Genomic DNA, 26937 nt, shown 5'->3' on the forward strand with positions numbered 1-26937 from the left:
GTGTGACCTAAAGCCTCCCAGGACTGCCCTGATAGAGAAATTGATGTTAGGTACCACAAGCAATTTGCTGGCTGATTCTCTTTAAAACTCTGTCCCATGGCAGCATTGTCTAGTGTTTCTCAGTGTATTTTCTCTTGTAATTACTGCCTGAAATACCAGTTTACCTTTTTATTCTCATCCGAGCACTGCCAAGATGGCCAAAATTGCCCAAGACTTAGTTGATGCATCACTGAGACGATGGTTTTTCTTTTAATGAAATCACTTGTGGCTCTGTGCCTCCAGACTGCAGTAGTGTGGTCTTGTGTGGCCTGGCGTGGTGTGTGGCTGTTCCCAGCAGCTGCTGCCTCAGATCAGCAGGGGAGACGATACGGCTGCTCTGCTGTAAATCGTCCCTTCGGGGAGAGTTGGGCTGCTGCCTGGTGCTTTCACAGTTTACCTGTATCAGGAATTATTGTTTTCCACCACTGGGTCTCTTTCTGAAATGTGCCTTATCTAACCCTTCGTTCTCTTTGAACCGTTCCCCCAGAAACCCTCCTCCTTCCAGTTTCTCTTCTTTGAAGTGGCAAAACACCTGCTAGTTTTCAGTGCTGTAATACTTGTGCTGCTTTCCAAACTGCTGTGAAGGAAGTCTACTTGTGAGGTTTTTTTCTTCCTCTCTGATTTCTCAGTTTGTAACTCCCTCATCTTTTATTTAACACACAAGACCTTCTGACTTGGTTGTTGTCCAATTTTTCTTTTCTTGCTCCTCTTACTGGAGACAGAATACATCCAGCAGTTGCATTAAATTTTGGGCTTTGAGCAGCTGAAATTATTGGTTACATACAGGTGTTACTTTTCATAACTGGGAGCAGGAAATCAAGACTGGTCACTGGAAGAAATTCTGCTTTTTGTTACTTGTAAGTGAGGTCTTTGACAAGAGAGGACATCAGAGGCTTTATCTGGAAGCTGCCTTATTTCTCTGCTTTGTTAGAAGCAGGGGCTTTAGATTAATTGTGGCAGATTCATAGGAAATGGGCAGGGGGAGATGAAAGCAACTACAGACTTAGATGCAGTTACTTTAATATTTCAGGAATGCTTGGTCTGGGTAAAACAACTCAGAGCAAAGGCTTGCTTTCCTCAGAAGATATTACCTGCCATTTGCAGACCATTCACTGTACTTTCGGACCTATATTAGAAAGTCAGACAGCACTAAAGATGAAATACTAGGTATATTTAAAGGCATTCAGATGTATTTGTAGTTAACTGTCAAAGAAGGCTCCTGCAGGAGACTGTCTGGATTTGGCAACAAGAAGGAGCTGTTTATAAACGTGATTGAAAACAAGGCTTTAAAAATGAAGGTGTTAACTAGTGGAAAGACTAATGTGTATTTAATTAAGTTCCCTCTTTTGGGACAAAATACAAGAAGAAAGAACAGAAGAAAATGGGTTTTTTGAGGTTCCCCTTTTATGCATGTTGAGGGGTATATGTGGCTTGGCAGCATCCTGAACAATATAACCCAGAAATACAAGGACAGGAGAGGATGTACTGAAGTGGGTTTGGGAGCAGCAAGTTTGAGGCAGCAGCAGAGCTGGGAAGAGGAGGATGATAGGGGTGATGGCTGTGTGGAGGAGGCTGCTGTGTGCCTGTGCTCTTGAAGGTACTCCAGGGTGCAGCAAGAGAGCAAAGAGGGGAAGATAGCAAAATCTGATGAAGGAGTTTGGGGCCTGAGGCTCCTGAGCAGAGAAGAAATAGAGGATTCAGAAGATGATGTCTGTCAACTCACACCTTTTGATGTCTGTCCAGTGGTTTGGATGAAGCTGCAAGACTTCAGTGGGCCTTAAGTGAGTGGTCTGTGCCCACCAAGAAATTGTCGTTTTAACCAGCACTAATTTAACAACCTCATTGTCAATTTGAGCAGAGAGATCAAAGGTGGAAGGACCACAGAAACCAGAACTCTCCTTTCTCAGAGTAAAGGATGTTCTTTTCCAGGCATGCTGATATGATCCTAAACAAGTGGCTGCAAAATCTGTTCCTCCTTTCTGGAAGATATTTTCAAAACTCTGTTAACCAGAAGAGAGGTGTTGCCTACTGTCCTGTGGTGGACTGAGTGTTTCCACAATAAGTGTCTGGAGTGCTTGGCTCCAGCTACCTTTCTTTCATGCTGGCTGCACTCCTACCCCTTCCCATCTGCATGCACGGATTTTACTTGGCAGGGGTGAAAACTGCTGCTTACAAGGTGATTTACTGCTAATGTGCTTAGCCCTGCAGAGCATCATCAGACAGCTCTTAGCACACTCCAACTACACATTGGTGGTCTTCCTCACTTGCCCTTTGTCTTTTCCACAGCAGCACAATATTGTATCTTCCAAGGGCTGTTGCTTCTGAGCTATGTCTGCTCAATTAAGAGAGCACTGTTTAATACTTGATGTCTGTGTAATGTGTTTAGGAAATGCATCTCAAATTAATTTCAATGCCTTGTTAAGCTGGGATGAATCTGAAGTACCTCCCCCTGTCCCTTCAAAGACCAGAAATGCACAAAGCTTTTTGTTTTGAGCTCACAATTAAGACATCTTCTGTTGACTTTGGATATGTGTGTTTCATCTTGTATTCTCCTCTGTTTTTATCTCGGCTCAGCTCAGAGCCTGAGGAATATATATACATATATTTTATATATATACACTCTCTTCGTACTGGGATGAGAAATGAATATGAAAATGAAGAGCATGAAAAATGTGCAGAAATAGAGGCTTGTATCAAGAACTAACATCCTTAGAAACTAATAATCTAATAATGATTTAGTGAAGTAGATAAAGAATTTTTGTTTAGATTTTTTGATTTTAAATATTACTTCATATGCTTTGGAACATAGATACTGTAGAAGAGGCTGAATAGAGTTGTTGGCATATTACTCACACAATTTTTTTTTTATCAGGGTGTGGTGTTTGTAAGAGAATGATGCCATCTTATCAGCAAGCAGCAACAGAACTCAAGGGTAAATATGTAAGTGAGACAATGAGATTTATATGACATTTCAAAAATCATTTTAACACTTTCTTTTAAGTATTTAAACCCACAAATATTTATCAAAATTATCAATTTCTAAGCAAGTTGAAATAAAACAGAAATAAATGACTCTGTTCCAGATCTCTTCAGGATTCTCTGTCTTGGTTTTTATTCTGCTAAAACATTGGAGAATGAGATGTCAACTCCCTTGCCCTTTAGAGCCACTGCAGTTTTTTCCATAGAGATGCAGGCTCTGACACTATGTAGATTTATGTTTAGCCTCTAATTTGTGGGTTTGTAGACCTTTTGAGCTCATTTTGGTAAAGAAAGAAATGTTTGCCTTAATGGGTTTGATCAGCTTTTTGGCCTGACGTTTCATAGCAAGGTCAGGGATGAATGCCCTTAAAGCAGTTATTAATCCACTTTTTTAGTGAAGAATCACAGTGTTGTGGGAGGGAGAGGCCCCTCCCATAAGCTACTGGTAACCTTCCTAGCCACTCAGCATTAGTATAGTCTTACAGTTGAACTGTAGCTCTGTCAAAGTTAGCATTGATGCCACATAGATATGAAAGTAAGTTTTGACTCTAATAAAGTACAGGATTCACAGTAATCTAGTTACTCCTTTGTACCTATAAGGTGTATTGATCTCTGTAAGCAAGTCAAAGGCACGTGTCTAGTCAAGGTTTTATAATGTGCTTAACGTATGATTTATATGATGCCAGTGCATGTAAAGGATGAAGAAATAGGATTGTTGTTTCATGGCTGTAGTAGGATTTGGTCTGATCCTGCCTGTTGGGTCATTCACTGCTGTGTTTACAGGTTTCCTTGTGAGGAAAAGATGAAGCACTGCAGTTCATTGCTAGGGCAGCTCTGGCAATCCCTTCTCATGACCACCTAGTGCTGTCAGACTGCCCAACATTCTCCTAACTGGTTGTTTTCAGAAGTGTTTTCTCTAAGTCCTTGTTTGCTTAGGGCTGAAATGAGTGGGAGTTACTCAGATTTATTTAGGACACGGCACAACCCTTAGAAGATATTTTCAAGAGTGTTTTTGTCTAGCCAGGCAGCACTCTAATGCCATCTCCCCTCAGAGGAGCACATGCTGCAGCCTTTGGGAAGTCACTCCTGCCTTGCATGGCAGTACATTGTGGGGTGTGGGGTGAGAGGGATTAGAAATGTAAAGCATCACCTGTAGAGACAGTGCCAAAGAGAAGGCATGCTGCAGAGCACTGTGTCCTCCTGCAGTTATCCCTTCCTCGTCCATGTGCAGCTCATTTTATTAAATTGAGACCAGAGAATTTAAACTCTAGATCTATTCTGGTTTGAGTATTTCCTTCCTGGCTTGGAAATCGTTTCTGTAGATCCGGGCTAATCCTGCACAGCTGAGTGACAGGACTGGGACACAGTTTTTTGCAGTGGAGTGTTGTAGTGCAGGATCAGTTCAGAGGAAAGTCCAGTTATGCCACTGCCACCCATGTTTTTCACAAAAATCGGTCTGTTTGTCAAAATTTGACCCAATTAGCTTCCTGAGTGGGATGTGTACACAGCTTGCCATTTCTAAAGTTAACTATGCTGTACCCATCATAAATTATTCATGGCGTGCCTTAGAGTGATGCTGACCTCCAGATCAGACTTTGCTGCAAAGTTTATGAGTGGTTTGGATGAGCTGAAGGTTTGGCCTTTTAATCTGACCTGTCATTAGCTGTCAGGATGTGCCAGGCTCAAAAGTGATTATTGCTGTTACATAGCAGGAAAATTAAGTACAGTATTGCCTATTGAAGAGGTCATAAAAGTGAAAAGGTGCACTGTACCTGCTGCTGGTCACTGTGTTCTCTTGGGACTGGCTGTTTCTTGTCCCCGTGCTGTTACTGAGAGGAAGGCAGGGTGGCATTTTTAGTTTATATTGTGGTCATATCTTACTATTCCGTTACACCCAGTGATGAAGGAAAAAGTGCTCCAAATCAGAAGTGGGCTTACTTTATCCTTGGCAGGAAAGATTCCTGTGGTTAAAGGGTTGGCTGGGCTCTGGTGAGTGACTGTCTCTGTGGCCCCAGAGCAGGGGGGAAGTGGTTATTAGCAAACCATTCATCATCTCCCTAATGCCCATGGACTTTGTGAGTGTGTCAGAAGGTTCTGCTCAGTAAAGACCAGCTTGAGAATATGCTTAAGTGCTTTTCTCCTTTGGTGCTTGGTTTTTTTTTGTTGGTTTGGGTTTGTTTTGTTTTGTTTTGTTTTAATTTTTTTGGTGCTGTGAGGTACGAGTTTTGGAGCAATCCCATCAAGAAAACCGTGAATCAAGGTCGGGGGTCACAGCTGAACAGGAATGGTCAGAAGCTCCAAATTAATGGGCAGCTAGGAAGGATTCAGAGGTGGTTTAGGTTATAGGTAGCTTGTTGGAGAGCAGATAAGTGTTGAAATATTTCAGTGAAATAATTCACTGCAGAGGTGAAAGGGGTAAACTGATCCTTGTTTCTGCAATGGCTATTACAAGAGGTAATGGACTTAAATTGAAGTTGGGGTCATTCAGTCATTTGCTAAAAGCAAATTCGCCAGACGTCTGGCAGGAGGACCCTGGCTTTGGGCACTGGGTGTATTTTGATGGTCTCTGACAGCCTGATATTTCATAATTCTGGATTATTAGCCAGCTAAAGCTGTTACTCTTGTCATTAAAAATAAATCCTATTGTAATAAGCTTTTTGCTAATTATGCTTCATATAATGTAATGAACGCAAGAATGAATCCAAGTTATTGACTTGTATCAATCACCATTGGATGGACACAGTGAAATTGTCTGAAATGGCCAGGGATGCCCATTTAATTCTTAGGAAATCCTCTGAAAGTTCACAGCAAACATGGAATCTGGTAGGCTGGTGTTATTGGGTTATTAGTTAACAAACCAGGTTCTTGCTTTATAAAGCAACCACTGTTCTCTTGATCCTATTGCATTTACCTCCCTTTAGGTGGTGACATGGAGGATAAAGAAAGGGGAGAATTGAGTCTAGATAATCTCATATGAATTAAGTCAGTCTGGTTCTTTGAAATACAAGGAAAATTCAAAGTGGAAGACTAGGCCAGCAAGTATAAACCTTGTTTCTGTATTCTCCTCTGTTCAATTTATCCTTTCTTAGGATAGGGAAGAGAAAACAAAGTATCTTTTTGTGACTTTCCAGCACATTCTTAGAAACGGTTGACCTTCAAATGAGGATTTTCTGCTTTAAGATTTATTTCATGCTGGCTCTGAGCACATTTGGTTGGTCTGTGCAGTTTGCTGCAGTCAGGAACGTGGTATTAAATTCTGATGTGGTATTTCAGCTGGAAGGAGAAAATCCTGTTTTTGGAGAGGGAAGGAGGAGGGGGTTGGATTAAGACCCTGCTGCTAAAATGATTTAAGCTGTCAATGCCATTAAACTAAGTTAATCAGGAAGTGGTATCTCAGCAACTTGCTGGGTCCAGGTTTGACAGCAGAACGACCTCTGTGTGAAGTGCACACCCACAAAAACTTGGAATCAATCCCATCTTCCAATTTTCATGTCAGAAATATTTGGAAGACATTTGGACAGGGCACAGAATAAGTCACGGGGCACAGTACAAGTCACAGGAGCCCTGAACCTGAAGCTCAAGGACTGTTGAGATGGAGGATGGGTTGGGAAAGAGGTGAGGAATGGGGAGGAGAGAGTTTTTGTTTTGCATGCTAGTCTGAAAAGCTACTGTGCTTCTGTGCCTCTCTTTTGAAGACTGTAGGACAAGGTTAATTCTTAACTCTCATTATACCCTACCCTACCCAAGTTAACATATTTAAAGGATATAAAGGCCATGTGCTATTTCCTGAGCTCATGGAAATAGGGCACATTTTATTTTCACATCAAAGTCGTGCTGATTTCCCCTTGCCTTTCAGTAAGTGCATTTTTGAACTGGGATAATGCCAGTGCTTCGTTGGTTGGAGCTTCTGGACATGAGCTGAGATTGAAAATTCATTGCTGAAGTGGAAACTAGAGAGCTGAGGGTGGAACTTCTGCTGTCCTGTTTAATGTTTGGATATGAACTGAGAACTCTTTTTTTTTTTCCTACTTGCAGAGGAAGAAAAAAAAATCTAGTTACACTTGTAGCTAAAAATCCAAATGTGCGAAGAAGAGCACAAGTAGTGCAATTGAAAGAATTCCCTTCAGGTATTTCTGTTAGTGGGTGAATAAAAAGAAACAGAGATGCTTCCAGAGCAAGGAAGAGGTGACATGCTGACTGGTGTGTGTTTTCTCTGGATTAGACTCAAGTATTGTTCTGTTCCCCCTTGCACAAAATCAGAAAAACTTCAGTGCCTTTTACAGAGAGCCCCTTGCTTGACAGCTATATGAATGAAATCAGAATCCGCCAAGACTGAAGTGGGTTTTACTTAAATCTTCAAACAAATGATGTGATGTTCCTGCTGTATTATAAGAATCAGTAAGATTATGCTCTTTTTCCAGGTTCTTGCGGGGATGAATGTTTACTCTGCTGAATTTGAAAGGATAAAGGAAGAATTCAATGTCCAGGGATATCCTACAATCTGCTATTTTGAGTCAGTTATGTTTTGCTACTAATTTAGAAATCATGACTCTTCTATAATTGCATCTTTTTATCTTTTAGGACAAGGACTGAACCTTGTTTTGTTGCTTTAACAGGAAAGGAAAGTTCCTGTTCAACTTCGAGAACTTTGGTGCTACTGCAGCAGATATAGCAGAGTGGCTGAAAAAGTAAGGCATTCAACTTCATGCACTCCATCTTTTATGTACTCTTCATTATTTACAGAATGTAATGCTTTAGGAACAGACATCTCTCTCTCCTTCCCTCTGCTCAGAAGAGCAAACAAAACTACCCCGCTGAGATCAGCTAAACTCGTACGGGGAGATTGACTAATGTTTGTATTTTAGCATGCATGCCTTGCATTTCACAGTTGCATTTTGGCTGTAATAGGAGACTGACTGTGGACTAAAATAAATGCAGATACACAGATCTCAGCTTTGCTAAAAATGCCAGCTTAAATTTCCAGTAATCTTGGGTGCTTGAACTTAATACCTTGCAAAAGGTTTGACTCCTGTTGTGTTATTAAAAATGTGTATATGAAGTGTGCAGTTCTTGTTGGTTCATCAGCCTTTAGCTGAAACCTTTAAAGTGTCTTTCAGAGACAAACTGAAGATCAAGGCACCCTGGATAGGTAGTCACTTTTACAACATCTGTGTTTGCTGTAATGATGTGAAAGTGTTGAAAGCCCCTTGTTCTACCTAAAGAGAGCTGTTTGCAGTCATAAACATTTTGGGGGCAGAGTGAGCCTGTGGGACTAGCAGTTCAGAGACAGACAGGAAAAGTGTGTGTATAGCTGCTCTTCAGCTGGTGCAAACCCCCCATGGTCAGTGAAGCTGATGGAGCAGCTGGAGAGAGCTGAGATAATCTGGTGATGGAGAAATCCCGTTTGCAGTGCACCCAGGCTCTTGGGCATGGTGTCATCTTTGTAAGCCTCCCATGTTTGCTGCAGTCGTGGGAAAAATACTGAAATGACCCTAATGAAAGGAAACAAACACATGGGAAAGAACAGACTGTTGCAAACTATTGTAATAGTACAGCTTAGCAGAATTGGCTCAGAGTAAGTGTATTTTGCTGAACTAGTGGTGCTGTGCTGGGGACATGCATATGGTGGCAGGTAGCCCAGGCTCTTCAGCAGCAGTAGCTTCAGGATTTGGAACCCACAAATGAAGTGAGAGCTGCATTCCTGTTAGCATCAGGAGCTACAAACACTGCAAGCAAGTACTGCCCAGTGGCTCAAACAGGAGGAATTCAGCCATAGTCATTAAGCCTCGTGTAGTCAATTAAGCCTTCAAATGTGCATGATCAAGATGGCAACTCCAGCAACTGGAAGGAGATGATCAGCCCATGGAGCAGGGATAGGGCTTAATCACCTGCACTTTGTTATGCTTTTCAATTCTGCAAGGATGTGGTTATCTCTTGGCTACCATATGTGAAACATTAGCTGTTTGGGGTGGTTTTTTCCCCTGTCTGCTCACATAATATCCAGATAATCCCTGCAATATGCAGTACCTTTATATCAGTGCTGTGACAGCAAGTGAACACAGCTACTGGAGGCAAAGCAGAACAGCTGCAAGCTCTTGCCAATGATAATCTCTGCTAACAAGCCACTGTGGGCTTTGGCTGATACTTCAGCAGTCCAGAGCTAAAGACAGCTGTTCGTCCTCACTTAGTGCATGCTTATTAGTTGCCCAGAAGATGATCTGAGCAGTAGCCTTGTGCCCCTGTTCTGTGTAATAAGTACAAGGTTTGAAGGAAACCACATTAAGTAATTATGTGTACTTATATTTTGCCAGTAATTGATGCCTAAATTGTGATAAATCAAATTATTAATAAAACCACATCTAGGGTAAACATGCTACATACATAATATACTGTTCTGAGGAATCTGCAGTACAGGTAGCCAAAATGGTATGGCAAGGGCTTTAGGAAAGCCAAGGAGTGCAATTAGGTAGCTGCAGGGTGTACAGGCTGTGTTTCAGAATAGCATAATATTAAAATATTGAAAGGTTGCTTTGGTACAAAATGTTGCTCTGAGAACCAGGGCATGGCAGTTTCGTGGCAAGGAAAGCCAATGCATTTTTATACAGTGCATGCTGTCATTGTAGAGTCTTGAAAGCAAACCCAGCAGACATTGAGCCATATGCAATGGCCTATTTTGTGTGGACAATAAGTACACTCCTCAGAAAAGCAGCTGTTGTCCCTCTCCCTCTTCTTGTTTTTTTCCCTCTAAATATTACTGGTAAAGTGCTGAAAGTGGTTGATCTTAGGCTCATTTGTGAAGGAGAACATGTTACAACTTAATCAAAGTTAGAGTTACTTAAATCATTGTCCATGCTTTTTCCTCTCAGGACAAGAACTGATAGTTTGGAGGGCTCCAACGCCTCTTTTTTTTCCTTTTTACTACTTAATGAAGGTGCTTCTTTCTTATGCTGAAAGTGTGCTAATGCATCAGTCTTGCAGATGCTTTACCTTTCTTATCTTTCTAATAGGCACTGGCTACTATGTTAGGGAGTTTCAGATGTTTTCATGAGGTGATAGAGACAAACCATCATACAGCCTTAATGCAGCACAGTAGAGATACTATCTTGTACATACCACTTTTTTGTTAACTCTGGTACACAGCTGTATCAGCCTGAATGGTAGGCAAGCCCACCAGCTTCTTGCTGCCTTCAATAGCCGCTTGGTTTGTCTTGCTGTTTTTATAGATTCCCCTCAGGCCCTTCCTTAGCATCAGCTACTCCGTTAAATCAAGAACTTGTTCTGTGCTCTCAATTGAATTAGCTTTTTATAACTCTTCTAGACTTCTGTCATCCTAGTCAGATGTTGGGTGTGCCTTTTGTCTGGGCTAAATGACATTTTAAATTTTGTTTATTGCTTTCTCCAGGCCTTGAGGTGTTTCTTACCAACTCCTGCGTAGGCTTATTAGCATGCACAACATTTTAAATTAGGCCATTTGAATAAATATCCTGTGCCTTGCTTTACTGATTCCTGACTGAAATAGGTCACACTAGGCCCTCCCTACTGTTCTCCCAGTGCTTTGTAGGCACTGTGTCCATGTTCCTCATGCTCTGCCTACTCAGCCCAGTTCCCAAATCCATTGAGTGTCATGGTGCTTGCTGGAAAGCCTTCACTCTGCCAGGATACCTGGAGATTGCTCTCTGGGCTGCTTGGCCAGGTGCAGCTCTGACCTTTGCTTTGATGTTTGCTTCTTGGTTTGTTTATTGTAGAAGCAGCAGCAGAGGTGTGCATCACAGTTCTGCATGGATTGCTTAATATTCTTGGATCACACCCGTTGCTTACATCAACAGAAGTTGCTGTGTGAATCTGTGTATCTCTACTGCTTTTTTTTATCAAACTAGGCTTTCAGCCTAGAAATGAGTAAGGCAGGATAAATGAGTTATCATCTGTTTGCCATTCCTTGTTCCAGGCAGCTAACACAATAATACATTTTAATAAAAAATAGTAAATCTGCTTTCACCAGAGATGGGGTCACATCCAGACCCTATACTTTGCCAAAGAATTTAGGGAATTTTGGGGGGTATTTGGAACTCATTACTGCAACTGACAAGAATAAAATAGCTTCAGAGTCTGGCTCCCAATGTTTGTATGTTTGGGTGTCTTTTTTGTGAACATTGCTTTAATAAATAAAATGTCAATTAGCATAGTTTAGTTCACAGCTGCCAAATTCTCTTTTTAATGTACATTAATGAAAGCCAAAACCAATTGTTTATTGGGATGACGAGCTCCAGAGGAGCTTAGGTTCAGTTTCCAGACCTGCCACTGTGTCTTTGAGCAGTCTCTGTGGCTCTGACCCATCAAAGACAGTTGAACTATGTGCAATCATAGTGAAGCTGGTAGAACACATCACTTGCCTTTTGGGTTAAGCATGCAGCTGAGTAGCTTTGCTGAGTTAGGCCTACAAGCCCACTGCAGAGTGAGGACATAACAATGCTTCCCTGGCTCACAAGAGTTGTTCAGGGTAAAACCATGTATTCCTGGGGAAATGGTGTGTGTAGGTGGCTCATGGTCCCAACACTACTCCTCCTTTCTCTGTTGGCCCTAATCATGCTGTCAGTATCCAAGGTGACGGGTTAAATTGGCTGTTTCTGCTCACTGCTTTTTTCTTTCATTTGCAATGACTCCTGTGAACTACAAAGTGGGAATGCTGTGAGAAGGGGAGCATCCTGCTGAGGAGGGTAAAAGAGTAGTAGAAAATGCATTTGATTTCTATAATGTAATAACCAAGCAGTCTGCTTATCTCCTCGCTCCATCCCCTTCCATTGCTGATCTGTCCTCAGGAGCTTCTTGCAGATTTTTTTATTCCTCCTCCAGTTTTATCTGTGTTTCAGTGCCTTTGAGTTCTGGATGAGTACAATTATGGAAGCTTCATAGGTTTGTGAACCCTATGAACCCCTGTTCAGTAACTCCTGTTCAGTAGGGTTGGTGTGTCAGACATGTATGAACATCTGCACAAAGTGGTTCCTTACACTGGTTTGACTTTGCAAGATGGCTGCTTAGCACCAGAGAGCTGCCTTTAAGCTGTGTCTGTTTGTCTTGTAGCCCACAGGCACCTCAGCCACAGGCTCCAGAGACTCCCTGGGCAGATGAAGAAAATGTAGTTTATCACCTGACCGATGAGGACTTCGACAAGTTTATAAAAGATCATTCATCTGTGCTAGTGATGTTCCATGCACCATGTGAGTTTGTTTTCTCTTCTGTACTCTGAGCCAAATGCTTGCTAACAAAATCAGTGATGTTTTTCTGTGGAAGTTTCACCGAACCATGAACTCAAAAGTCCAGGCTTTTCTTGTTTGTGATGATTGTTAAATACACAAGGCATGAAATGTTTGTGAAGTTGGTGACTTCACATTTAGGATGGAGATGTGCTTCTGGAAGAGGGACACTTTGTAGGCTGAGTCAAAACATAATTGAGTGTAATGATGCTTAAATAGTCTGAGTACTCATCACTCTACAGCATGATTCCTCATTTTCAACTTCTCTTCAGTATTGTTTGCTTTCAAAGCAGAACTCTGGTTGAGTAAACAACTCAACTTGAGAACCATGAGCTCCTGGGTTCTTGTCCATGGCTGCTGATATGTCATTTTGAGCGTTTTCACTCCTCTGCCACAGTTTCTCTGGCAATGTAAGGGATGATTGTCATTATATATTGTGCTGAACTATGCCAAAAGTAGACCTAAGTTTAGAAAGTCCTCAGGACTTTTGTTAACTAATGCAGAGTAGGTGGTGATACTACTTACTGTTCTGCTGAGAATGCATTGAACTGATCTTTTTCATGACTTGAAGTTTTAGCTTGAGCAGTAAAATGCAGTGGGTTGACTTCAGGAAGCTGTTCTCTCGTATGCTGTTGGGTGGAAGAGAAGAGTGCATTAACCTCTGTTCACTGTGGATGTAACTTGTTTCAGCTACACAGCTGGTTCTTCCAATTGTTTTTGTCTGTGATGGACAGTTCAAGCTTGAATCTGCTATGCTGGATGACACACAGCTTCTCTCTCCTCTTGCTGCTGTGCTGGCAGTACTACTTGGGTGAGATGTTCATTTTCAAGGGCATAGATTTAAAGGTTAGGTCTCTGGAGGCAGACTGTGTGCTCACAGCTGAGGGTCTTGGCACAGAGGCTGAAATCCTGCTTCCCTTTATGCCAGCAGGAGTTAGCTCTAAAATGCCTTTTTTTGAAGGTCTGCTCATAAGACTGATTTGAAAAACGTACCATAATGAATTTCCTCTGCCTGATGAAGTGTCTAAGAATTTGGTCCACTGAAGCAGGGGACTGACTGCTGTTTTGTTGCTGTGTTCCCTGGATTATTTGTACTAATGAAAGTGGGACCGGAGATGAACTCCTGCTCTGAAACCCCAAACACAAGTAGCAGAACTGATGAGGCCTGGTTTGCTCAGGAGTTATCCTTCGTTAGCCAAATCCTTCCTTCCCCAGATTTCCCTGCACCCCGGTGTGCCAGTGACAGCATGGGCTGCTGCTCCTCGGCAGCTGTGCGCTTGCTGAGCAGCTGCTGCCAAGCACAAATGTAACTCCTAAATTCCCTCCTCTCCCTCTCTCTGCACAATGGCATGGGATAAGCATCCCTTCTCTTTAGCCCTGGATCTCAGCATGTTTAGAGATCTAGTAGTATTTTAAAGCTTTGCCTTTTTTTGAGTTTGTAAATGGGCAAAGGAGTCCAGTCATGTATTCAGGAGGAGGAAGAGGGGGAAGAAATCAACAGCTGGCCCTGCAAAACTTAATCCTTTAGGAAGCCAGATTAAAAATAGATGAATACATACAATTGCAATCAAATTTTATAGTAAGTTCAAGTTAGTTTTAAATCTCAGTAGGATTCTGTTGAGTTTTTAGTGGTTTTTTAGTATTTTCAAGAACACTGGTAACACAATTTTAGGGATAACAATATTGCGTGACCTGTTTTGAGAGGAGGGGTGCTTCCAGACAGGTATATTTTGTACTAAGGAGCATTCTGCACTAAGGTACAGCAGTACTTTGGAAAATGCTGTTTTAAAAGTAAATCAAATGCCTTAACTGGGCTGTTGCAATCTTCTGATAACACTTTCCAGCTGCTCAGAATTAGGATAAAGAGTGTTCTTTGCCAGAACAACTGCATTTTAAATGCAACTCGAATATTTGGGGCATTTTATTTACATTCAGATGGTAATGGTAATTTTGCCTACATGCAGAATCCAGCTTGTACATGTGTAAAAGATCTGTGTTTGTAAGAATCCTCTCTGGGCATCCTCAGCAGAGTATAAGGCTTGCAAACTAATTAATGACAGACAACTATCATAAACAGTTATCTCCATGATTAAAAGCTCTTCTCTTAGCACTTCTTAAATGTGCTAATGGTGTCACCTTACGAATATTAGGAGATAAATTTTTCCGGTAAAAGAAGTGGTAAAACCAGTGAATGTCTTACTTGTTTTGACCTTGGTAGCTCAGGCTGAGGAAGTTTTTTCCTAAAAATTATGTATTAATAAAAAAAAATGTCAAAACATCTATAAAATAGGCTCATAACACAGGATATACTTCTAAGTAACTAAGAATAATCAAGGGGATTTCAACACTGGCCTGGAATTAGCAAGTACTTAAACTCCTGTGTCACCATGCAACACACACGTGACTTGGAGTTTTTCTGGCACACTGTTATGGTTTAGCCTCAGCCACAGCTCAGCCCCACACAGCTGCTCCCTCAGATTGGGATGGGGGAGAGAATTTGAAAGGTAAAGCCAAGAAAATTCGTGGGTTTGTGAGATAAAGGTGGTTTAATAAGAAAACCAAAAGCTATGTACAGGCAAACCAAAACAAGGAATTTGTTCACCACTTTGCTTTTACTGGCAGGTGTTCAACCATTCCGAGAAAAGCAGCGTTTTGTCACACATAATGGTGACTTGGGAAGACAAACTCCATTACTCCAAATGTCCCCCCTCTCCCTCTTCCCCAAGTTCTGTATGCTGAGCATGACACCATGTGGTCTGGGATATCCCTGTGGTCATTTGGGGTCAGCTGTCCTGGCTGTGTCCCCTGACATCTTCTTGTACACCCCCAGCCTCTTCACTGGTGGGTTGGGGTGAGGAGCAGAAAAAGTCTGGATTCTGTAAGCACTGCTCATCAATAGCTAAAACATCCCTGAATTATCAACACTGTTCCCAGAACAAATCCAACTCATGGCTTAATACCAGCTACTGTGAAGAAAATGAACTCTATCCCAGCCCAAATCGTCACACACACACACACACGAGGAGCTGTTTTAGTAGAGGAGAATTATTTCAGTGATGCTTTAATTGCCTATTCAGGTGGCCAGTGCATTAACAGAGTGCAGTATGAAAAGATGGAAAAGTGGGGAATTGGCAGCGTTTTATCTGCTCCCCTGCCCCCAGTGCTGAAGATACAGCTGAACCAAACACATCCCAGGTAAATACCTGTGAACTGCACCATTAGGCACTGTGATGGATGTGGCCAATTGGGTCTCCGTGCCTGTGGCTACTAATGATCATCCCTGAGGACCACACTGTAATTATTTACAATCAGTTGCACTTACTAGCCTAGTCAAAGGCATGGCAGCATTTTAAGTGCTGCTTGGCATAACTAAGTTCAAGGAGAGCAGCCTAGTGTGTTTTAAACACATCAGGAAGGTCTGGAGCATGCAGCTTGCACCTCTTGGGATTAGAGACACCATACCTTTCGTGCAGTAGTTTATCACAACCATTAAACAGAAGATGTGCTGCTTCAGGTCATGTGGGTGAGTGTGGGTGGGCAGGATGAGTTCATCCTGCTTTTGTTTCACAGGTCACTGGGGACAGAGCAGGATTTTTAACCTGCTGAAACTCCTTTGTAAAGCCCTTAAGAGGATGTTCAATAAATCTGGATATTTAGCATAGGTAAATAGCGACCTAGCCAGTCAGGCTCTGAAGGCACTCTCCTCCCCAGCCATCTGTGAAGGGTGTGCACTGTTGTGCTCCTTACTTAAGCATTTTGCTGAAATTTCGTAAATCGTGTTATCCTGGATATATTCAGACTGGAGTCTTGCAGACATCTGAAGTGTTTTTTCAATCTGTTGTTGTACCCAAAACCTGAATTCTCCTGCACTGTACAAAAGAACAAAGAAAGGCCCCTCCTTCCCAAAGGATTGGGAGTTTTTACTTGGATTGATCGTATTTGGTAACATGAGATAGCAGAGTTGTGTTAGCAGGCCTATTTCTGAGGCTACAACAAAGGATTTATTGCACCAACCAGAGTTATTTCTGTACTATAACATAACTAAAGGCAGCCTTGTTGCTTATGATAGGCTTCTGCTAGCAATGAGAATAAAGAGTCCATGTCTGTGTGTGCTTCTTGATATCTGTGCCTACAGCTGATTGATTTATTTAGATGCCCAAGATGACAGCTGGGTTCTGAATGTCTCTAAATATGGGTTATGCTGCTAGTCAAGTGTTGTTAAATGCTTTAGTGTCATGGGTATTCACTGGGACTTAAAATGCTCCGGAGTCACTTGAACACAAAAAAAAGCCCTGTTTGTGTTTTCAGTTTCCTCATCAAACTGTTTGCTGAGTCCAATGCAATTTTTAAAATAATTCTGCCCAAAATATTTGCCAAATTAGTGAGGGTTGCAGTCTTTCTGACTCTGTTTTGTCAAAAGAATAAACCTCCTACACATTTGTCCTTTCTACATTTTTCTCAGCATTTTTCTCCAAGTCACATCTCAGTCACAAAATAAACCCAACTAAGTCACTGTTAAGTCAATTCAAATGCCACTGAAAGGTGTTTGAAGTCCAGGATTGAAATTCAAGTCAACTCAGAAATGGTTTCTAGCAGTGTCTGTTGTTCATGCACAGGAGTTACTTTTCATTATATTTTGTTAACACAAGAGACACTGCTAACATTTTAACTGTGTCTCATTCACAAGAGACACATGCTAACATTAAAGCATACCTGTTCTTGCAGCCTAATGCAGAATAATGTCCTGGTGCCACTATGAGCTGTAGCCTCCCCGTGTACCTTCAGCAAGCACGGATCTGAGGAGTCTCTGATGCTGATTGGTGGTTGTAGTCACCCCTGATATTTGCTTGGGGCTTCTTTACCCTCTCTCATACCCCATCAACCAGACCAAAGTTTGTGGTCTGGTACTGATGCTAGAGGTAACAAACAGAGGAGAAAAAAGTGCTTTGGCTGTACTGTTAATGTGAGTGTGCATTTGCTTTTTAAAGGATTAAACTATTAAAATGTTTTTCCTGCAACATTTCTTCCTTGTATGTGAGCTTAAGTTCAGGTTAAACCTGTGCTCTTCCCAGTCCCCTTCATAGGGTTCCTTCAGAGACCATATAAGCTGATTGCAGGAGGTAAGGTTAGAAAAAATGTCGATATCCTTAGTAGGACATCGGAGCCATTGTGGTTTTTCCTCCAGTGATAAAGAGGGAAAACAGGGAAAATGCAACCTAACAGACCTTTGCTTGCTTCCTCCCAGTGGAAGGGAGTGCAAAAATAAATCTTGAAATGATAAAATGCACCACAGTTTTCATGTGTTGTTGAAATGTCCGTGAAATTCCTTTCCTGTCCTCGGATATTTTCTCTCCCTTTATAAACCAACCCAATAAATTATGCAGTTGCTGCTTTCCAAAGTCATCTATTCATCTGTTCAGGTTTTTAATTGCACAGGGAGCGGTTTCATCAATTTGGCTTTGAAAAACAGCTTTTCACACCCTTCACTCCTTCCCTCCTCCCTGGGTGCATTAAAACCCAAGGCTTTAAGCGACTTTGTGAACTCATTATTAAGAATCCCAACCAATTAGCCCAGTACAAGAAGAAGGCCTCAGCTTCTAACCAAGTAGTGAACTTGGATCTCTCACAGCCAGTGCACCATCACTGGTTTCAGTGGCCTTGTTTTTGTTTCTTACTGCTGCACATGGTGAAATTGGGATGTAGGAATCCATTGCTCGCTTTAAATATGAAGTAAAGTGAATCCAAAATGTGTGCACAAAATCAAATCTATTTTTTTTCAAACCGTGTTTTACAACTATAAATAAATATGTCTCCCTTTCAGACCCCCACTGGTTTGTTTTGAAAGCAAGCTATGATGCTGTGAGCTCTAATTGGGATGTCTGTTGGCAGCATCAACTGAAAGGCCACAAGTTGAAAAGGCTGAGGAATAATCTACTCTGCAGCCTGAAAAAAATTGCCTTTCTAGCACAGGTCAGCAGCAGCCCAACACTGGCAGCCTGTGATAAATAAGGAAATTAAATTATTTGTAAATAAATAAAGTTTTTCCATGCTAATTCATGATTCAATCAAAGATTTTTTTTTTTAATGTCAACCAACGCAGTTGTTCCAGTAGAGGTTAAAGGCTTGTGGGTTTTCCAAACATCCAGCAGCAATAAACATGGATGGAAACATCCTTTAATTTTTTTTTGTCCCTGTCATATATGACATACGTGATTTTTAAAATAAAATGTTGTTTGTGTTCAGTGGCTACATAGAGAGCCTTTGGCATCTGCCTTCAGATGTAGAGCCTCTGGGCTAAAGGCAAACAACAGGTAGCTGGGAAGCTGGTTTTGGTGAACCTGCGCAGGTCTGGATTACTGGAAGTTTGTAGTGTGTAAGGCAGGTTGTGCATTTGGAATCTGGTCAGATGCCATATCCCTGTGGTACAGCTATATACTAGTCCATAGGAAGATACACAAGGGGACGTTTATGTGTCAGGGTGCTTGCTGTGGGCTCAGTCCTGTTCATACCAGACCCTGTGAAAATGTTCTCCTTGTTTCAGAGTAATTATAGAAAGCTTTGAACAAGTCAAACTTTCTGGACTGTTATGTGGGTCACAGGCAGTGCCTGTCTCTGGTGGGTTTTTTGGTGGAGCAATGCAGATGTCAGGATGGGCTGTTGCACTGCCTTCATCACCAAAAACTGAATTGTTGTGCAAGGGCACTCGGATGATGAGTGTTGCTGTTTAAGAGTCTGGACAGATTGTTGAAGAGAAAAGATTTGCTTCAGTTTTAGAAGCATGTTTCCTGACTCTCTGTGTCCCATAGGCTCCTAATTTTAATGTTGCCTTAGTGTGTTTTTAATGGGATGTATAATAAAATGCTCCTGTACAGGCATAAATTGTGCCAACTTTCTGTGCATTGTACGTATGTACTTCTCAGCTGAACATTCCTGAAGGCTTCTGGAGCAGATACATTCTTCATGTGAACCAGCTAGAAGTGGGTACATTCTTAGCTTCAGAATCTGCTTCCAGAGGTGAGCAAGTCCTGACTGTTGATTTCAGAGAGAGGAGGTTTGGGTTCTTCTTAGACTGGGTTCTTCATTATGTAACAGCGTGGAAGTCTACAACAAGATGTTGCTCGATACTACATATATTTGAATATCACCAAAAATATTAGGGGGTGTGAACGGTTCAGCACAGTGACCTGCCAGAGCAGTGACCTGTAATTAAACTAATTACAGAAATTATTTTCAGGGAGATTTAATCACACATCAAAGCAGAAGTTCTTGGAAAGGCAACAAACCAGGAAAATGAAGAACCTGACATGGATTTTTCCTTTAATGACAATACCACTCATGTTTCTCAAGGATCTAAAAAGTCAGTATGGGTTTTTAGTGGTACTTAATATAAATAGGCATGTGAAGAGTATAAAAATCCTAATAACTAGCTTGTGCAGTATAACTTGATAGGATACCTAATGAAAGGGGCGAACACAGTAACGACTGATTCCACTGTCTCTTTTCTGTTGGTCTTTTGATTCTGGCACACACAGTTCGTATGGGATTATTGTCTTTTTGAAGCAGCTTGTGCTCTTTGAGCAGGGTATGGTCATAAAAAAGGATGATCTGATGATAAGAGCGATGGCCTTGGCCTGGAGATGTAAAAGTTCAGTTCTTTGCCTTGCTTTGATTTGTACAGTCACGACCCAAGTCACTAAATATTTGTCTCAGTTTCCAACCTGTGAAGTGGAGATAACATTTCACCTTGCATGGGAGTTTTATCTAGCAAGCCATGGCCAGACTGCAAGCTGCTCCAGTATTGCAGGAATTGAGATATGGCAGGCATATGAGCACTGCAAAGTCTTGATTAACATGGAGGAAGTAGGATTCTGCCTTTGGTGTTCCCTGGCTTGTGGCAGACAGCAGTTTTTTGTCCCCCAAGTTTAGGAAACTCCATCTGCTGCTGGGTGAGCACAGAGCTCAGACAAGATTATCGCAGTTTGAGCTGATGACTCACAGCCTGGTTACAGCTCATGCCGGGACTAAATGGGAGGAGCCTTGACTTGCTCTGGTCGAGCTTCACAACAGGAAGAGTGGCAAACTTGGGGTATTTTGGGCTGCTCTACCTTTGGGCTGGATCTTGACTTGCTCCATGGCATGATGCTGTTCGGGGGACACAGCATGTACATTGTATAACTTACTTGGTAGCAGTTGTGGGTATTGAGAGCAGAATGTAGGGTATAGGTAAAGGAAGAAGGAAAGGAGACAAAATGTAGATATTTGGTGGTTGTGAAATTTGGGAGGTTTGCTTAAAATGCATTGCTGTATGCTCGCCTCCAATTAGGAGCAATTAGTTTCTCTATTAAAGAAGACATTTGCAAAGGCTATTCCAATCAGAAAAAAAGCTTCATGTGAATGTGTGGCAGGTGGTGTGAAGGGAACATTAGTTTCTTCGGGGATTTGCTGCCTCATTTCTCACATTACTATTGCCTTCCCTCTCTCCTAACGAGTCCTTACCAACTGACTCAGCCTGTAGCTGCTGGAGCACTGAGGAGCAGCTGAGGTGACAGCTGAAGAGGGACTGGCCCCATTCTCTGGGTATTTGCTGTCAGTTATTTAGGTGTTCAGAGGGGTCTTTCAGAGGACTTAAGTAATTTTAGGTGTTAAAAATCCACATTTGAGTGTGTGAATTGGGTAACTGTCATCCTGGCAAGCTTGACCCCAGTGTATATGTAAGCCCTTAATGCTCTTGTGATGAGTTCTGATAGGAGTGAAGCATAACTTATTTTTATAGGTTTACTTTGCTTGCCTCTAATGATGGGTTAACAGTAGGAATTAGCTTTAAGAATTAAACTCCAGGTTTATTTTTTCTGAAATAAATTAGTTTCCTCACTTGGATAAGCTCAATATACTGAGCAGGGCTCTCATTTGGAAAGTGCCTTACAGTATCTCTGCTACTTGAATCCTTACCAGTAGAGTTTTCACTGTCAAGTTTATCTTCCTAAATACTTTATGGCTTCAACTTTTATTCCATGAAAGGTAGAGAACTGACGTAAAGGGCAAATAGTGAACAGAGAAACCTAGAGTGAAAGATTGCTTGCCTGCCTGTCTGCTCCTTGTGCCCTTTCAGATGGTGAGTTGGCAGGTGATGCCATTTTTCTGAGTTACTAATACATTAATCCATTGCCTGGACACTGAGGCATTGTGCTGATGGTGGAGCTGTGTCTTCTGGAGTTGTGACTGCTTGTGGTTGGCAGCCGTGCCGGCAGGCTTCTCCTAAATAGGTGAATAGGTCTCAGCTGGTAGCCACTTCTGCTGTGATTTTGGACAAAAAATGTGCATTCTGCACAGTATCTCTTCTTGACACTTGACTTTTCCAGACATCTTCACAGTAACAGTCAGTGCTACCGTTCCTTTTAACCTCCCTGCCCCCTAAGCTTGAGTTCTTTGGCATGTACCTTTTTAGGAAGATCTCATTGCGTTGCATCCATTTTGCTGATGTCTTACACAAATTGCATCCTAGGAAATAATTCTCAGGTTATGCTGTTTTTGTGAGCTGAACATTCAAAGCTCTTTCATCTAACCCGTGTTCTTTGGCATTTTCATTGCTAAATCCAAAGCATAAAGTTTTCCATAGTGGGGTAAGAGTGTGAGGGAAAGCAGTGCAGCCTCTCTTCCCTCCTCAAGGTAAAATGTTGTTGTTCACCTGGCAATGGAGAAAGGGGGAAGTCTTTTTTAGATGTGGAATAATTCTGGCTTAATTGAGAAGGAAACTTTCTGGTGGTATTTTCATAAACTCTCAACAGTTTCACCTTAAGGCAACCATGCTGTTGTCTCACATTTGAGGAGGGGAAGATTAATTTTCAACACCTACTCAGGGCCATGTTCCTCAGAGCTGGTGTAGGAAGTGTAATTCATATCTTCCAATACCAGCTGATTCACCTTCCTTCATTTCTTTTCCCTCCCAAGAGGGATGGCAGGAGGCACTATCATCTCCCAACACTGATTTCTATCAGTTGCACCACAGTCTTGAGTAAGAGGGTATATCCATGCAGTTTTGGTATATACATGCAATGTAATCTCCAGCAGCTGGAAGCTGAAACCACCTTTGGAATGAAAATAAGGAACCATGTGATTCTTGGTTTTAGTTTATTTTACGTAAAAATGATGATTAGGTTAAAGGTTGTTCCTGGATGCATGCTGGAGTCTGTGCTGTGCAGATGGGGTGTATTTTTTCAAAGGCTGCTGTCAGGAGTCCAGCTCAGCCACGGCCCCCTGTGAGCTCAGAAGCTGAGAGTGCACACTGAGGGCAAGATAGAGCAGAAATCTCTCTCCTTGCTTGATTCTCAGGAATCCCTGGGAGGCAGCAGCCTGTGGCTGAGGTTAGTCTTGGAGAATATTCACCCTTTACCCTGAGCCTGAGTCAGAAGAAGATATGCTCCAGTGTGACCAGAAATGAAGGCGAAAGTGTGTGTTGTGCAGTTCACCAGAGCTGCTGTCTTTTAAATCCCATGGAGGCAGCCTGCAGGACCTGCTCCATGTTTGTCCCCCGTGTGCTGAGCCCTCCCCTGCCAAGGGCCATTGCTGGCTAAAGGTGGCCCTTCTGCCAGAGCTGTGAACACAACACGGATACAGACAGGTTTCCCAGAGGACACGTATAGTTAAGCTCTCTTCTCAGTTTGATCTGATTCATGTAATGCATCTGACTGTCTTTTTCAAAAACAAGTAAATAGTTTTAACTCATACTACAACTGTCTAAAACTGTTATGACTCTTCTGAGCAGTTTCAGTGATGCTGGGAGGGAATAAATTACGCCACCATAGAAAAGACAAGATGGTGTCTGGGTTTGGGTCACTACCACCTCAGCAAGTCATACAGACAGGAAGAGGAGTGACCAATTTGTAAAGATTTTGTGCCCCACCTTCACACTGAAGAGCTCCTGGAAGCAGGCAGAGACTTTCCTCTGTGTGCCCATGCTGGGACTGGATTTGCACAGCTCCTTGCACGCACAGATTGCTGCAGTCTGAGTTCGTGGTAATGGCAGTGAGATGGTGATAACGGCGGGGCCGAGTCGCTCCGTGCTCTCCGGTCGCTGGGATGAACCGTGCAGCCCACGCAGCCACGGCGTTAGGCTGCAACCGCAGCAGCGTAGCATGACTGCAATAATCCAGACTGCTTAAGTATCTTTCTCCTAATTCTGTATTTCTAGTTCCTCAGAGTCTTTTCCAGGCTGACCTTTCACAGGCTTTGTCTTTTGTAAAGCCGTAAAGCTGTTTGCTTGTCACTGATCTCTAAGCAATGTAGTGCCTGGTCAAACCAAACCTGCCTTTAAATGTATGGTATTGGGGGTGGTGTGTGTCTGGATTTGTGTGTGCGCTAGCTGTTGGAAATTTGAATTCAATATTGTGTTAAAGATGTTGAAGATGCATCTCTTATAAGAAAGCATCAAGTCTTAAAACCTCGTTGTGTTTAAGTATCTGGAATTATACCTGGGTGTGCGGTGCTGCTGGTGAGAACATGAATGGTTTGGTGGGAGTAAGTACCCAGAGGGAAAAGGTGGTGCAAAATTCTTTGGCTCCTGATTCTTCCTAAGATGATTCTGGGGGTTTTTTTGGGGGGTTTTTTTAGCAGAAACATGGAGATCCTGGCACGGCCTGACTGCTCTGGCTATTGTGACTATTAAGTGAACACGCAACCAACACAATTGCAAATCGTACCTGTGATTATGGGGAGAAACAGCTGCTTTTGTCATCCTCCCTCCCTGCCAAATTTGTGGATGATTTTCCATCAGATGTCTGCAATGCAGATGGCTAAATTATGCAAGGGAGTCTGCAGCTGTTGTAGTTTATGCTCTCCTGTACCGGTGAAGGAACTGTAAACTGCCTCATGTCAGACGTGAGAGATCCTCTTTTACATGGTGCATTAGAAGTCTCTGTGTGTTACAGACTTCCATGGCAGAAGAGAATACATTTGTGTTCTTGCATGGGTGATAAGAGGGCTGGGATTTGTGTGTGGCTGCAAGGATTGTGTCGCCCCTGCTTCATGTAGATACTCCTGCTTTTATATGTAGGGGTGCAAGTTCAAGGTCAACAATGGGGCACATGTAAGAACTGGCTATTCTGCTGTTGTGAGAGGTCACTGCTCCTTTGGGATTAAGAATGGAGAAACCAATGGTGTTATCCCTAGGTGTTAAATGTTTAGAGAGCAAAGGTGCATCTGAAATTTTTGACGGTTTTTTTTCTTTGCTTGAAGTTGTCCGTAAATCTTGTGTGAGTGTATTCTGAACTGCCAGTGGCCCACTTGCTGAAAGCAGGACTTGTTTTGTGATTCAAATTCGTTTTCTCATCAGGCTAATGGAGGTATTTTTGGTATGCAGCTATAGATGGATGTAGAGCTGGCATGATACAATAAGTAGCTGGTACATGATAAGAGTATTCAAGCAGTCTGTTGATGACAGAAATATAATGATTCTTTAAAATCTTTATTTGCAATTTAGTTTGCCTCTAGGGTTCTTGATGTCAGAAATTGCTTCTTCACAACTGCCTGGATGTTGTCTTTTATCTCTTGCTTGTCGCACACACTTCAGATCCTCAGACAATATTGTCTTGAAATGAGAGGACATGACCAAAAGCATGGCATTTATTTATATAGTCATAATAACCTGAAAGAAGCAAACACTGAATGACAGAAACAGAGATTTATATTCTTGGGCCAGCACTAAGACAGCATATGCAGGAGCTTGGCTGGAGCTGCTTGACTGGTTTTCTGCCTGTAAAACTTGGTTTTAACAGTAGAAGTACTTGTATTAGTTCATTTCTAAAAAGATTTGGAGCAACTGTGTGTTGTGGATCTTTGCCATGGTGCCAGATAGGCTGCTGTAAACAAATACAGATATTTCCTTGGAAAAAGAGTTGCTTGGTACATTTATTAGCCTTTCCTTTGTCCGTGTGCTGCTCACCCTTTCACTTCAGCATTGCTCTGTCCATGCTTGGCCTTTGCCTCTACATTTGCATATGGTCACTCTCTATGAAGGACATAGTGCTGAGCAAGTGTTGTCCTCTGCCCTGCAGTGGGATTCTGGAGGGAAGTGACCAAGGTGATGTGGGGACCTTTGGTCACCACTGTCTGGGGGTGCAGCTGAGCTAAGCTGTGTGACAGTGACTGCACCAAAGGAAAGAGCTGCTTATCTGCCCATCTGCACAGTGCAAATGAGAAGATTGATTATAAATAAACTGGGAAAGAAGAATTCTTGCTTCATTTAGACATCTGTTTTAAAAATGGTTAGCAAGGGTGCATACCAGATGTCCTAGCACTGATTGTTGTAAGTTTTGACTTCTTTTCCCTGTCTTGTAACACTTCCTTTATGCTCATCTGTGTGCTCTTTCTAGCCGAGCCGTGGCCCTTGCAGCCTGGGGCTCCTTTTGTGCAAGAGGATCAAGATGAGGGGTGAGAGGTCAGAGGAGTTGTCTTGACCTGGTCAGCAGCACCTGGACTGGTTTCTGCTGCCAGATGGAGAGTAGCTCTGTCTTGCACCCCCAGGGCAGCTACTTGTCTTCTGCAAGAAAAGAACGAGGCTGTGGGAGTCCCCTTGGATAGACACCTACAAGACCTTTGGGTGTTCCCACCAGCCATGACCCACAGAGGCTCAGAGGATGGCAGTGCTTGGAGTAGGCACAGGACATCCTTGTATTGATTGCTGCCTTTCTTCTCACCTGGGATGGAATGAGTTGATTCCCTTGCTTAGTCTTTTAATGTCGGTATATGCTTAACAGGACAGTGCATCTTCTAGAAGCACATCTGTCACAGATGCCCACTGCGGACCTGTGGACTCCTTCCATTGTGTCAGCAGCACACAGGAGCATTTGGGCTCAGGGTCTGTAGGGTTGTTGTTATTTTCCCACTCATTTTATGAACAGAAAGCATTTAAAACTAGAGGAGCTTAGCACAGAGGGATGAAGCTGCTGCTGAACAACCTAATGTAGCAATCAAAGGAGAGACAGTGACCTTGGAATTCATTTAAATAACTTTTCATTGGCCTTGAAAATTTAATGGCAATCTTCACAGGATTATTCAAAGATAGGCTAAATAATCATAGGAGAGATTATTTGATTTTCAGTTTGTAGGTCTGACTTGTAATTTCTATCTCCCCTTTTCTGCAGTGGTAGGTAAAAGCAGGCTGTAGCTCACAATGGCAAAATTCTCATAAAGACAGCCAGAAAAGCATCATTTATTGTGGGAGAAGCTCTTAAGGTTTGTTGTCCCTCTCTCAGGTTCAGTTTAATGTGGTGACTGTTTTCCAGGCTGATACATCGTGCTGTCCTCTGTCAGGGGTAGAACAAGCATTCACAATAAAGATTTGAAGACTTCAGTTTGAATTTAAGTGCCTTTTAAAGATCTGATGCTTCTTCCCTTTATCTTAAGCATGAGTGAGTTAGCTTTGTGGCAGTCAGTAGTGCTGTGTCTGTGTGATGTTCATGAAAGAACTTGGAACAGTGACATTTCATGGTCTGGATATCTTGATCCAAAATATTGCTTACATGAATTTCAGATGCTTTGGATATTTTTTCATTTCCTGGGCAAAATGTGCCTGGGTTGTTGGTTTGGGTTTTTCCCCCTCTGCATAGCTTTGTGAAAACTCTGGTTGTTTAATGCCTTTGGTTGATCAGATCTAATTAATGATTGTAATATA

General features: G+C 42.3%; 1 protein-coding gene across 2 annotated transcripts in view; it reads left to right on the top strand.

Annotated features, from left to right (window-relative positions):
* The window catches only part of PDIA5 (protein disulfide isomerase family A member 5), a 99128-nt gene that overhangs the window by 36953 nt on the left and 35238 nt on the right, over window positions 1-26937 (top strand). For both annotated transcript variants that reach the window (XR_004241367.1, XM_032115119.1), the window contains exons 8-11: window positions 2912-2979; window positions 7440-7531; window positions 7635-7706; window positions 12097-12233. Coding sequence is in view for 1 of the 2 variants with exons in the window: in XM_032115119.1 (XP_031971010.1) it covers window positions 2912-2979; window positions 7440-7531; window positions 7635-7706; window positions 12097-12233 (369 nt within the window). In the remaining variant the exon portion in view is untranslated. The remainder of the gene's footprint in view (window positions 1-2911; window positions 2980-7439; window positions 7532-7634; window positions 7707-12096; window positions 12234-26937) is intronic.

Source organism: Corvus moneduloides, chromosome 7, assembly GCF_009650955.1.
Source record: "Corvus moneduloides isolate bCorMon1 chromosome 7, bCorMon1.pri, whole genome shotgun sequence".
Taxonomy (NCBI): Eukaryota; Metazoa; Chordata; class Aves; order Passeriformes; family Corvidae; genus Corvus; species Corvus moneduloides.